The 15,002-nt window shown below is 30.1% G+C and overlaps 1 protein-coding gene across 1 annotated transcript in view; it reads right to left on the reverse strand.

Moving 5' to 3' along the window:
- The window catches only part of LOC140432107 (protein SPT2 homolog), a 30,558-nt gene extending 16,309 nt beyond the window's left edge, over positions 1 to 14,249 (reverse strand). The window contains exons 1-3 of the mRNA XM_072519948.1: positions 14,056 to 14,249; positions 13,796 to 13,963; positions 4,100 to 4,444 (exon numbers count right to left, since the gene is read on the reverse strand). Of these exons, the coding sequence (XP_072376049.1) occupies positions 4,100 to 4,444; positions 13,796 to 13,963; positions 14,056 to 14,115 (573 nt within the window). The 5' untranslated portion in view covers positions 14,116 to 14,249. The remainder of the gene's footprint in view (positions 1 to 4,099; positions 4,445 to 13,795; positions 13,964 to 14,055) is intronic.
- Between the last annotated feature and the right edge of the window lie 753 nt (positions 14,250 to 15,002).

The raw sequence follows: 15,002 nt of genomic DNA on the forward strand, positions 1-15,002 counted from the left end.
CAGCAAATGAACTCAACGCCATGAGAGTGGAGAAGAATTTTATTTGGTTTAGAATTTCTAATTGTTTAGAAATCCTACTCCTAGTCTGTCAATTAATACCTGAGTGTTTACGATCGAATTTATCATCGTTTAAAATAACATCCTGCGTTGCCAGGTGTATGATAATTATCGTTTTATATGATAATTTTATCGTTGTCTGCAACGCACGACAGTATGTATACCATAATAGTAAAGTATACAATAATTTCAGTTAATGCTTTCAATTTTTATCACTAGTATCTCGTGTAACACATACACGCGTTGAAATGAAAATAAATATTTCTGGGGCGTTAAATTTCAAAATCTTAACGCAACCTAAGTAAAATAAAATTAAAACTAGTGGGTGAATTATTGAAATGGGAACTTTTTCTAAATACTTTTGGAATGGGTTTTACCAAAATTTGTGGAATTAAATAATTTTTTCCAAAGCGATAAAGTAGTTATCACAAATTTGCACAGCGAAATGATCACAGTGTATAAAGGGCTATTGCTTACTTACAATGTCCCACGATATGTAAGATAAACTAATGTTGAAACAATTGATCCTCAAGATATTACAAAATTTGTCAACATTAATAACATGTAAAGTAAAGAGAAATCGTCTCATTTAAATTTGATAACTTTATTACTAGTGAACCAAGTAAGAGAAGATATCTATTACAACATCTTTATGTATAAGATTTTACTGCCCTATTGTGTCAATCAGAGCTGCTCAACAAGTTTAATTAAAAAAAAATTAATTTCTTGTGATGTGTAATGTAGGTTTACTAAATAATCAAAGTTATGCCATTACAAAAACATATTATGAATAAGGTTCCATCCACATAAATATCATTGAAAAATGATTCATGTTATCTAAAAACTGTTATCGACAAAGAAATATGTACTACGTCGGCGATATCTGTGCAGATCGTATTACTATCCAATTCATACTTGCCATCATATATTACATTTTTGTTGATGATTAAAAATTAAATGATCTGGTATTATTTAATATCTTAATGGGAATTACATGGTAGATAACTTTGCATCTTATGTAAAATGATATTTAAACGCAAACATCACCTGAAATATAAAACTGATTAAATTATCATATTATCATATTATGCTATTAAGTTTCTTTAGTAATCTTAATTAGTAATTAATATTTATAGCCCATCGACATGTCGCATTTTTCATGCTTAGCGGGAGGGTAAGTATAAACTTAAGTTTAAGTCCTGGTCCTCCGGCCCCATCTTGGAAAAATAAGGAGAAAAGGTTTTCGGACTGTATCTCGTAAACTAGCAAACCTACTGTTATGTCCGTACACACTTTGTAGATATCTTGACTATCTTGGTTGATGTCTTCAGGATTGAAATGAATGTACTCGTAATTTGTAAATTACATCTTATATTTTTTTAATAAAAATGTACAATGAATATAGGTTTGTAGTGAAAACTATTCGTTGAAAACGGTAACAGAAAAAAGGTGATAAATTTTTAATCATAAAGACCTACAAACGATCCAGAAGATCGACGAAGAATGGAGGAAACTTCAACAATACCAGGATATTCCAATAGAATTCGAAAAATCTGGATAAATTCTATTTTAAAGTGGGTCAAATAAAATATTTTGACGGTAATTTTCTATTTGTTAATTTGAGTGACTTTATCTCATTCAAATGCAAGTTGTGAAAGACAATTTTCAAAAGTAAATTTTAAAAACAATTACAGGAACCGCTTGGTAACAGACACTTTTTATAGCATTGTGTCTTCATCCCAAGTTTATCTTTAAAAGTGACTGTCAGAAATATTGGTTAAAACTACAAATATAACCAATTTCTACAATTAAGAACTACAATTAAGTTTTTTCCTTTTAACAAATTTGTTTGTATACTCCATTCGCTTAGCTCGGGCATATTTTGACAGATTCATTGTCGGAAACCTACAACACAACAATTCCTACTTCTCAGTATTAATAGCTACATTAAAAGTATCCTACTATTGCAGACTTCTTTCTTTAAAAAAAGAAGAATTATTCTAAATAGTGGAAGTGTATACAAAACCCATCAAATTTTGGGTAGTATATATTTAAAAAATATATTTTAGTTGATATAATTTAACATAACTATTTATTACATGGTGCAGATAAATAAATATTAATTGTCGGTAATTCGCAAAGTTCTATTTTATTTACTATTTAGTTTGCTTACTATTGATATTGGCTATGAGTACGTGTGCTTGGTTGTATAGTAATTTCCAGCCACTTTTAGGCTGTCAAAAAGTAACTAACTTCGCAAAAAAATAATTACCAAATTCACTAGACAGTTCGGACTGGGAATAGCGAACCGAGTATATATTATATTTGTCTGTATATGTTTATTTGTCTTCGTTTCACACACACACACACACACACACACACACACACACACACACACACACACACATATATATATATATATATATATATATATATATATATATATTGTTATGATGTATTGTTTGTTTGAATGATGAGCAATGAGTATTTTTTATCGCGGTTCTCAAAGAATTAGTTTGTAAGTACTTTTTTAAATCATCTTTATTATATCTATTATGAAACACACATATATATCTAACCTAGCCAATGTAAATTTAAAATAAACTATCTTTAAATTGAAATTCTTATGAAACTAATTAAATTCTATAGACAATGTAAAATTTAAACATAATATCTTCAAAATTGAAATTGTTATGACACTAACTAAATTATATTAACAAAATTTTGTACCTTTCTGTCACTGAATGCCTAAATGAACTGTTTTCCACTATATAGATTATAATCACCACTCAAATGTCTTCTTCTCAGCTTCGGTTATCCCTGTTTTTGTGAAATTACTTTTTCCAATTATCAGCTTCCACCAATTTAAGATATTTTTCTTCACCAGCATTTATAATCCACCAAGCAAACCAGCAAACAGCATTTATATTTATTCTTCTTTTCAATATACCAATATCCAATTATTATAAGTTGATTTATACTAATCTCCAATCATAATATAATTTTAATTCCTTCCAATATCCATCCAATATTCTTCTAATATACTTTTATAATCTTCAATAATTATTTGTGTATAATTATAAATGTGCATTAAAATATATGCATAATTTTTAATCTTCATTTAACTCACTATATTAAACAATTGGACTATTTGTAACTGATTGACTGACTCCAACTAACTTTCATATTTCTTACTAAACTTTCTGACTGACTTTCTGACTGACTGACTTAAACTTTCTGACTGCTTGACTTAAACTTTCTAACTGCTTGACTTAAACTTTCTGACTGACTTTGAATCCAAATCACCAGGTATTTATATCTTTTTGGATGTTCCAGAACCATTTGGTAAGAAATCATGTTCCATTTGTTCTATTAAATACATGTCTGAATTTTCTGGAACAAACCATTTCGCAAACAAGGCCATCTCCGGTGATCTAGAGAATTCCATACTTATCTATCGAGAATTTTGTTGGCATTTAGGCTTTTCAGATCAGAGTATACATTTAAATCAGTAACTTATATAAATTAAACATTTTAATTTAATAAATTACACATTTTAAACAACATATTATCATTATAACCCCACTTTATATTCGTAATTATTCTTAAACGTCACTTCAGAGTATGTATATCTGGTTGCCTAGTCACATGGCTCACTTAAATATATCTACATCATAATTACTAAAAAAATACTTTTTATATGCTAATTTCTTAAAAATGCCCTCACATAAATATATTTGTATTAAATTCTCTAGTATATAACTTCTTAAAATAACCAAATACTTGTTATATCTAAAATTATCTAGTATATAACTTATAAATTATTTTCTTTAAACACCAATCATATCAATATATATATATATATATATATATATATATATATATATATATATATAAATATATATATATATATATATATATATATATATATATATATATATAGCTCTATCGTTTTAAATATGGTTCTCTCAGTTCTTCCCATTGAAAACATATACATACCTTAAATTATTTCCACTGTATACATAATAATACACATAATTACCTTATGCTTTCTTTTCCTTTTGTGTGGCAATAAGGCTTCCTCCCTTTCTCTGTCTAAGGCAGCTTTCACTCTATCTTTAGTACTTCCTAAATTAGTACTAACACTTTTCTTGGACATGTCAAATTTGGGAGGTTTTTCTGGCATTTTACTATACTTTTCCATCATTTTAGTATAATACTGTGCTGCCTCTTGAGACACGTAACCATAATCATCTTCATCAGGTTGCATGGGGCCAGCAAGGGTGACAGCAGTGTTATCATTGTCAATGGCATCTTCAATAACAGATTGATTGGCAGATTTGGTCCTTTTAAGCATTACATTCACACGTTTGGTTGCCTTCTTGTCCTATAAACAATTTGTCTTTAATTAGTATAAATTGTATAATATAAATAGTAAGATATTGATTTAATATCGTTACAAAAATGATGCCTCTGAATAAAAACAAATGTACTATTCAACATAATACAGATTTATAGGACCACAAAATTATAGAGATATCTAACGGAAATAATTGATAGAAGGGTATGAAATACAAACATCAAAAAATCAGTTTGGATTTGCCACAGACACAATTTTTATTACAAGGCAAATAATGGAAAAATATAGAAATAAAGGTACAAAGGTTTTAATTGGTATTTATTAATCTGAGGATTTATTACCCCAAGGCGTTTTTTATGGGTATTGAAAAAGAAATAGTATATGAAATGGTAAATCAAAAGTGAAAATTGTGACAAATGAATATGATGGGAGTAAATTTCCTATTATTCCAGTCCTTTTACCTTATATGTAATTAGATTAGACACTGATTTTAAAGTTTAAACTTTTAAACAGAAATGACTCATCTTATGACAGAAATATATAAAAGCACCTTTAATATTTTTTTAATGATGCACTTCTTACACTAGTACACCTACAGGAAGTTTGAAAAATAAAAATTGAAAGTTGTTTGTTTTTTTCAAGCTACATATCATGTAACTACCTTCTTTCAAGAACTCTTCTTCCTTCTGTAAGCCCACTTCACCAAGCTTGTGTAACATGTATGTGCAATATATTTTATGCAGTAGAGTATTACTGTATTTACTTTCCCAATTTAATGTTTTGCAGTCACTGGTGGCAGTTATTCTAAAGATGGATAGTTATATTAACTCTTCAATTTAGAAGTTAATATAAAAGGTACACTGCACAACATATACAACGGACACACTTTTTCCTAATGTAAAACCAACTTGATTGCTAAAAATCATATCCAGTCAGATTTGTCAAGTTTCTTCTTCTTCATGCACCATGTCCTTTCAGAACGTTATTTATCATCATAGCAATCTTAATTTTATTCACTGCCACCCTAAAGTTTGTCAAACAAATTGTTACGATGCTAGGAAATATCATTAAAATAGCATATGGTTGGTCTATTAGGGAATTAAACTGTGGACAGAAACTGTGTACCTAAAGTACTCCTTACTATCATTCACTCGCGCATATACAGCAAATTAGAAGAACACCTGAGTGAAGTTCAAATTGGATTCAGAGCAGGACTCTGAACGAGGGAAGCACTTTTTAGTTTGTAAGTTCTAATACAGAGAACCAGGGATGTCAACTGCGATGTGTAAGCATGTTTCATTAATTTTGAGAAGGCATTTGATAAAGTCCCACTTGGAAAACTAATCAATACCCTAAAAACATCAGGACTCGACGGTAAGGATATAAGACTGATCTCAAACTTATATCTCCAACAAAAAGCAACAGTATGATTAGAAAATGAACTGTCCCAGATCTTCACAGTCATAAAAGGAGGCACAGGATAATATTGTCACCGGCATTATTTAACATATACTCTGAAAACATCTTTAGAGAGGCCTTGGACGAATCAGAAGATGGGATTGCTGTAAATGGTCAACTTATAAACAATATTAGATATACAGATGATACAGTGTTGCTGGTAGATAGTGTGCAGGGGCTTCAAAGGATGATTGATAACGTTGTAGAAGCATTAACAAATACGACCTAAAACTAAATTGCAAGACAAAAATAATGATCATTAGTAAGAACACCAACATAAACGGCCAAATTACAATGGGCGATACGCAGTTAGAAAGAGTGGAAAAAATATGCTATTTGGGCTGCAATATTAAGGATACTTAAGGATCAGAGCTACTAAATATAACTCGTATTGAAAAAGACAGAAGCTCTTTCAATATCCCTAGGAAGATGCTCTGCAGCTTATCGTTAAGTATCAATATACGCATAAGAATTCTTAGATGTTACGTCTTTAGTGTCCTCCTCTATGGAATAGAAAGCTGGAACCTTACAGAAGATGCCATAAAACGATTAGAGGCATTTGAAATGTGGTGCTACCGACATATGTTGAGGGTTTCATATATACACCACACAAGTAACATAACTATTCTTTAGAGGCTAAGAAAAGAAGAAATTATTAACACCATAAAAAACAGAAAATTGGCTTACTTCGGCCACATCATGCATAATGATAAATGCTGACTTCTACAGTTGATTCTACAAGGCAAGATTGAGGGTAAGAGAGGCCCTGGACTTAGACATATATCCTGGCTGGCCAATCTTAGGAAGTGGACTGATTTAATGTCAACTGATCTATTTCGAGCCCCTGTGAATAGAATAAGATGGGTCAATGTGGTCGCCAACATCTCTAGAATAGTGTTGCCCAAAATCGGTCTTGGTCTTGCAGTCTTGGTCTTGTTCTTGCGTTTTTGCAAGACCAAGACCAAGACCAAGACCGCCTAATTTTAGCAAGACCAAGACCAAGACTCACCGTGCAAGATTTAAGCAAGAACAAGACTAAGCCTGCGAGACTCTTGCGTCTTGCAGTTAGGACTGAGTGTGGTTTTAGCGAGTATAGTAGTTCGGATATATGCTTAAAGACTCTATGAGACGCAAAAAAATATGTAATAAAAATTTGAAAAATTGAACTTATGCGCATCATGAACAATACCATAGACATACATACCGAATCAAAATATTCATTAAAAAACACATTTGACACGTGGTCAGAGGTCATAATTACAATGTAAAAATAAAATATTTAAAATATTTTACCCTAGCTAATAAAAAATATAATTGTTACGGACACCCACTTAATAATTCAATTTAGTCAGGAGGAATCTAAATAAACAAATCTTATCGGCCCAAGACTAATTGTTTCTGCTGAGTGTGCGATGAGATCATTCGGTTAAACAAACTTTGCTGAAAAAGCGTGGCTAATATTCAAAAGTACCGAGACAAATTAATAACAGATAATGTTAGTAATGAAGTATTTAGAATAACGAGACAAATTAATAACAGATAATATTAGTAATGAAGTATTTAGAATAACGAAGTAACGATATATAATTCTCGGTTCGTTATTAGATACTTAGGGTATTGGATAGTAACGAATACAAAGTAACTAGTCGTATAGTAGTTACTTTTTCACCATCACTTAACTTTATTCCCAATTGAGCTTTCCATTGAGCTTTCCATTGAGTCTAATGTAATAATTGTTTTTCATCTAATCCTTGTTGTTCCCGGAGTGACAAGTTTACAATTTGACATAAATGAAGGACAAAGATTCAAATAGTTCTAGTCGGAGTAGTGAGCGTTGGAGTTATAGATCTAAAAGACCTAAAAGCAAATTTGATGAGTTTTTCAACATAATTTATGCATCCCAAATTGCTTTGTGTAAATTGTACATACATAGAAACGATGAAATGAAAATGTACAACAGAAACACGTCAGATTTAAGGAAGCATCTAATACCTTTTCAAAAAAAGGAATTACAAATATTTCTTCCCGAAAAACCAAAATTCGGTGGAGATATCACAAGCTTTTTAATAACCTCTAGAAAAGGTGGACATATAAAAAAATATGGTTATTACCTTATTACCAATTACATATATCATGTACCTACTACTTTATTTTGGTAAATTAATGTATTTATTAAGTAGGATCTCCTTAATTTAAAATAACTTCCATTGCCATTGCTTTTTTAAATATTCTTTATTTTTTCAAGTTAGTTTTTTACATAAAAGTAGAGATAAGATTGGTAAAAACATTTATTTTGCTTTAATAAGTGGATTATAGTTTGTTATCTTACCACCCAAAAAATCTGTGCCCTTGATACATGTATGTGGATTTTTTGCCCATCATGTCCATCAATCCCTTTCTAGGCAGATAATGTTCTCTCAAACACAGGCATGCTTATGTCATTAATTTGTTTTTTTTTTGTTTTAACCATGTTTTAGCACATGTAAGCTTAGTAAATGCAAACATTTATTAAGAAACAGATTGACTTCCGTGGGGCATGGTAGATAGTTAGAGATTTGAGTTAGTTAGAGCATAGGCACGGATCGCTTAGATCGTCGCTTCAAACCCCACCCGGTGTCAGTTGTTTAGACAGACATTTATTAATTTGGTTAGTCTTTATCATGGCTATGTTAATTCAAACTTAAAATGTACTTACTCTGTTACGTTGCTCTAAGATCTAAAGTAACGTTTAATACATAGCAATATGCTATTTAATGGTTAAATGCAAGACTTGCAAGACTCTTGCTGCAAGACCAAGACCAAGACCAAGACCGGGAGGGCAATACCAAGACCAAGACCAAGACCAAGTGTATTGGCGCAAGACCAAGACCAAGACTGTCTAAGTCTCGTCTTGTTCTTGCATTTGGGCAACACTACTCTAGAAGATAGGCACATTTATAAGAGAGAAACAGGGGGACTGGGAGGCCAGTTATAACAACAGCACATTATGAGACATTAACAGATTATTTAAGAGCATATCAGTCCAATAATGCAGGCCAACAAAAGTTGAAATAAACTTAGAGAAGAACATAATCATTTGAAAAGGTGTCAATATGGTCAGTATTGGGCAATAAAATGTTTTAATGTTTTTCGTCAAATTATCAGAAACTTGCTGAAAAGAAATTTGAAAAAAAAATATATTGATAAAAAATTCCTTTTATATAATTCAGGTATATTTAGAACATAATTTTAATTTTAATTAAGGCTTTGTACATATTTGATGTGTGTAAATTTTATATTTTTAACATGAATAAGTAAACAGTATTGAGTATAAATAATGCAGATTAATATTTGCTTTAAATTATGTTTTAAATGATACAATATAACTTTTCAAGCCGGGTAATTTTTTCTTACCCAAAAATGGATCATATTGTTAAGGCGGATCTGCTCACACTCAACGAAATTTACGACTTTTGTGCGACTGCGCCCGAATGCTGATGCGAGACGATAAGATGAACAATGGTAGGCAGAATATCTACTGAGACTACAAAAACTGCTTCAATTTTCAATTGAATAAACATTTTATTTAAATTTTAAGTTAATCTATTTTTGTTTTATAGTTTTTATTAATATAAGGTTACATAAAATTCTCAAAATACTTCACTACAACCACTCCATGATCAGGGCTCGAAGGACCACAGAGATAGATGGTTGTACTTCTAGCTGGCCTCAAAATAGGGATATTAAACATTATATTTGTTCCAATGATAAGTCTAGATAATTAAGTATCTATACAGGTGATTTGAAAATGTATTGTAGACTCAAAGATAGATTCAATGAAACTATTTAAACATTTTAGACAACTTAATGTTGTCATCAGTTAGGGAAATCTTCTCTAATAAAAGTTTTGTTTTTCGGCATAATTGCTCAATACACACTGCTCATTGTGTAAGCATAAGCAATTATCTTGTTAAAAATAATATTAAAATGCTGCCATAGGACCTAGAAGTCCAAATATTAATTGAATATAGAATTTTGAAGACTTATAATAAAAAGTTATGAAAATGAAATGTAACTCTCCAAAAACACATAAACAATTATGGACCTTTGATGAAAAAGAGTTAAGTACTGGGAAACAGAGAAAAAAGATTTTTTAATGGCATAGACATTAGTCATTCAGTCAGTTGCAATAGATTCTCTAATCAGACATATACACAATCCTATCCCTAATACAAAATTAACAGATAATTAATAGAATAAAATATTATAAGGAAACATACGGAGTCACTTACTTCTCGTCTAGGGGCATATCAAGACATTTTTAGCAGACAAACAAAACTGGACAATGGATTCAAATCTAAACTTGAAATCCACACAATCATAAAAAGTTTCATTCTCGCTTACAAATCTTATAGAACCATGCATGTATGTGACAAGAAATCTATAATGATATTGTATATATGTTGTGAGCCTGTAGCCAGCAGAGACTGAATATTGAATGGTGCATACATATTAAATTTAATGAAATTTTTGTAGAGTTCAAAAGCTGTTAGGAAACTTAAGATGTGGCAGAGCTGTAAAAGATACTTTTTAAAAGTATCTAGATACTTTTAAGATACTTGAGGCAAAAAGTATCTTAAGATACTAAGTATCTAAGATACTTTTTTGTGAAAGTATCTAAAGATACAAAATACCGGAAAAGTATTTAGAGTAAAAATATCTTAGATACATTCAAGTATCTAAGATACTTTTGAGTATCTAAGATACTTAGATACTTTTGTAGTAACTAAGATACTTTTAGGGTATAATATAAAGGTACTCGGTACTCTACTACTCTACAGTAGATTGTCGATACTTTTGTTTTAAAAACATCATTTTAACCCTTTAAATTATCATACAATTTTAGTTTAAGCCAGCAGGTACTTTGAAATGGTATACTTTGGGCTTTGGGGTAGATAAGAAATAAATGACGTTAAGTTATTACAAACTAATAACTATGTAGTGAAAACAAAAATCCAACATTAAATTTTCAAAACAATATAAAATAAACATAAATTCGTGTGTTAAAAACAGCATAAGATGCATTATGCATTAAAAACAGAACATTCAACATAATTAAATTTTTAAACACAATAGGATAGGATAAAAAAAATAGTAACATTTTGGTAGCTAATAACTGGTTAGTATAACCACTAGCTTTTAGTAAAACTAAATTTTCAAAAGTATGATCAGACAAGGCATGACGTAGGGGTGAATTAATAAAAGTTGCAAAAGAAAACATTCTTTCAACAGCTGCAGAAGAAGGTAATGGCATATTGAACTTTTTAAATAATTGTTCTATAATATTATATTTTTTTAACATTTGTATGTTGGTTTCAGAATCGGCCAAATATTGTAATAGTTGCAGCTCAGCTTGTCGTTTATAATCTAAATCAGTATAGCCAGTGTTTTCGTTTTGCGTTTGAAGATCGGAGTGTTCGGAGTTAATATCAAATTCAAAGAAGTCGTTTTGCATTTTGTTACTTTTCATTACAGTAGTAATGATATTTGTACTTACATCAAATTGTTTTAATTGTTCCTCATTTTCCTTCATAATTTTTATAGCTTCTGTAATTACCAAATCCTTAATTTCACTAATGTCATTTTCGATATTCCTGATTCCTCGAAATGCAGTAAGCCAACGTGTTTTAAATAAAGGATTAGTAACTGCAGCAATTATTGCAGATTGGTTAGTCAACTTAAGAAGTTTTTCAAATCTGGAGTTTAAAGATACTGCAGAGCGTTCAAAATAGGTTCCACATATTTAAACTTATTGGTTTTAAGCTTTTCAATTTTAACAAACAAGCTTACGATTGATGGTAGAAGGAAACCGTAGTACATATTTTGTTCGCCTTGAAGAATGTCAAGTGCCAAAGCAAACGGTTTTAGTATGTGGCATAATTCTGCTAAATAATTTAGATCAGTATCTCTGAGCCGATCTTGTTTTGGAAAATTTAATTTTTCGTATAGAGATTCCAGTTTTTCTTTAGACTTAAGAATCTGGTTCAGAGCATCGAACATGGAATTCCAACGAGTCACACCCAACGAGATAAACGGATAATGCTGCGGGCCGGATGCAAAGAACAATACACATCGTCTCTCCCGCTACGGCCGGCGCGACAGGTCGAAGCTTGTCGGATCATGAAAAGTATCTATTTCTCAGGTCCTGAGTAAGTATCTAAGATACTTTTTTGTATCTAAGATACTTTTTTGTATCTAAGATACTTTTAGTATCTAAAGATACTTTTAAAGATAAAAGATACTAGATACTTTTAAGAAGTATCTAAAGTAAAAGTAACTTTTAAATGAACCAAAAAGTATCTTAAATAAAAGTATCTAAGATACTTTTAGTATCTTAGATACTTTTTTTATCTTTTTACTAAAGATACTTTCAGCTCTGAGATGTGGTCAAGATCACCTAGTTTACGCAATGTTTGCAGTTATTGTCTTCAATCTCATTTATTTTGAATAAATGACTTAGGTGGCATGCATGTCCAAAGCGTAGTCAATTTATGGTGGTTATATATTTATGTGGAGCTTTAAAACTCTTAAACCAAATAGTTTGTGGAATAACTGGTAAAATAAAGTGGTATATCTTGTGTGATTTATGAATCAGTAAAGATTCCATTGATCTTTCTATGTTAATAGCTGATTTTTTTTAAATCGTAATGGTATCTGAATCATCATATATTTTTAAATTTTGTACTACTTAATTCCTTGTAAATTTAAATTACTCTTTTTCCATTAAAGCTGCAATAAGTTTTTAATTTCTCCATTGAGTTTTATTTAATACGTAATATTTTCTTTGCAATCATAAGTATGGCCTAGAAATTATAACCTGTAAAGGAGTTTAACATTAACATATTTTAAAAGATAAATTTACAGAGCTTAAGAAACATAATTTTCCATTAGAAGAATTGTACCAAATTTATATAACCAGAAGTGTACTCTAATGTGACAGTGTTCTCCTGTATTAATCCTAGACAGTATCTCCCAGCTTAAATCCTTTTTAGAGATGATATAACAGTCACAGTCCTTGTCCGTGAGTCCTTGTCACAGTGGTTTTTTGCATAATCTTGGACAGTATCTCTTGGCCTAGATTGTTTTTAACAGTGATACATTTCTTAGGTATCTGAGACTTTCTACTTTTCCAAAATTATTTTTCTATTGTTATTATTAGTCCTGCTTCTTTCTACACCTCTTCTGATTTAACACAACTACATTTTAGGATAAATTTCTGCCGAGAATATTCAGGTTATAGACCTATTATATCTACTGTAGTGATCTGTTCTATATTTACAGTTCAGATACTGTTTATCTTGTTAATAGCTTATTATTCTTTCAAAGGTGTTGGATTGATCATCACAGCATCACATTAGATGATGCTGTAATCAAAAGAAGCCACACCAAAATGCAAACTTTTAGAGGCTAATACAAGCTCCTCTGGTATTTCACATGCCATGAAGAAACAATAATTTAATAATAAGTTTAAAGTACATAAGAATACTATATAAGAACTAAATAAGAAGAATAAAAACAAGTTGGGTGAATATTTTTCCAAATCAAAGTTCAAAATATCATAAAAGACAAAAATCATGTAGACGAAGTACTTTCACCTACTGTTGAATCTAAAACTACATTAGACTACATTTGAAAATAACTTCTAGGACATCTACTGAATAGTTAACGGATGACCTTTTCTCTGAATATAACTCTTTTTACACTTTCCAATAAGGGCATACCCACTCTAAAAGTACTTAATCACGCTGTGGAACTTACATTTATAATATAAAAAATATAGAAAGTCATAGTAAATACACTTTTAAGTCTGTAAAGTATTCAAGTACTAAGATCTTATAGAAACGAGGATATTTAAAACAATTAATAATTTATGTTACTAACCTGAGATCGAAGAGCAAGCAATTCATCTCGCTTTTTTCTGGCTTCCTCAGCTTTTTGTTTTTCTTCAGCCTCCTTCTTGGCCAAAAATTTTTTTATATTATCAGAAAGTTGTCTCTCGGATTTCTTTTCTTTTTTGGGAGGTTCAAATTTGGTGCTATAGTACCTGACCTAATAACATAACATTAAAATAAAACTTAAAATCTAGTAAATATGGTAAAAATTCTAGAATAATAATTAGATTTTAAGAATGTCTCCATTACCCTCTGATCTTTTGATTTTTCATTTTTCTGTGCTGTATGTAGTAGCTGACCAAAATCCATTATTATTAACAATCAATTACACGCAATAGTCGGAGGTAATACAAATAAAACAATTTAATTCAATGGACTTCAAAACTCCATATCGTACATGTCATCGTCCATGATGAAAACTGAAATAGAATGAAGATAGTTATAAATAATCGATTTCTTCTATTAGGCTGCCGTCAACCTATATTTTGCAGTCGCAGTAATCGTTTTGCTTTTGACATATAAAATAAATTTAGGAAATTAGGCAATCCATTGACCTGTTAAACATTGTATTTGGTTGGCACACAAAACCAACAAAACTGTCCGTAACTTTATCTACTTGTTTTTGTTAATGTTTTTTAGTGTTAGTTTTAGATTTAGATTTTAGTGTTAGTTTTTTAGTTTAGTTTTAGATATGTTTTATTCATTGTTTGAAAAGCAACAATAAACAAATATTATTTTACTTGTTTTTGTCCAACATCTGGTGCTTCTAATAATAATTTCCTTAGCATTTGGTTTAAGCATATTATTGAACTACATACAATAAAAATTCCAAAAATGAAGCGAATAATATTCATACAGGATAAATAACGTATAGTTATTAGGAAAATCACAAAAATAACCTTTGTTTGCCAACCAGAGGTCACGTGGTCTGGATTGCCTAATAAGTAAAATATTTAAACATTTTTTATTTCAAGTAATTTCTAATCAATGGAATTGACATCAGTGTTTCAAAAACGAATGATTGTTTTTCAAAATCAAAAATAGGACTTTTCATCAGCCGCCATGTTTTTCGTTACAGACAACAGACAGACAGATTTGACAATGATGTATAATATGTATGTATATAACGTTTATATATATGTATATACGTATGTATATACGTTTATAAATTTATATTGAAATATTTATTAAATAAA

The sequence above is a fragment of the Diabrotica undecimpunctata genome, chromosome 1, assembly GCF_040954645.1.
Source record: "Diabrotica undecimpunctata isolate CICGRU chromosome 1, icDiaUnde3, whole genome shotgun sequence".
Classification (NCBI taxonomy): domain Eukaryota; kingdom Metazoa; phylum Arthropoda; class Insecta; order Coleoptera; family Chrysomelidae; genus Diabrotica; species Diabrotica undecimpunctata.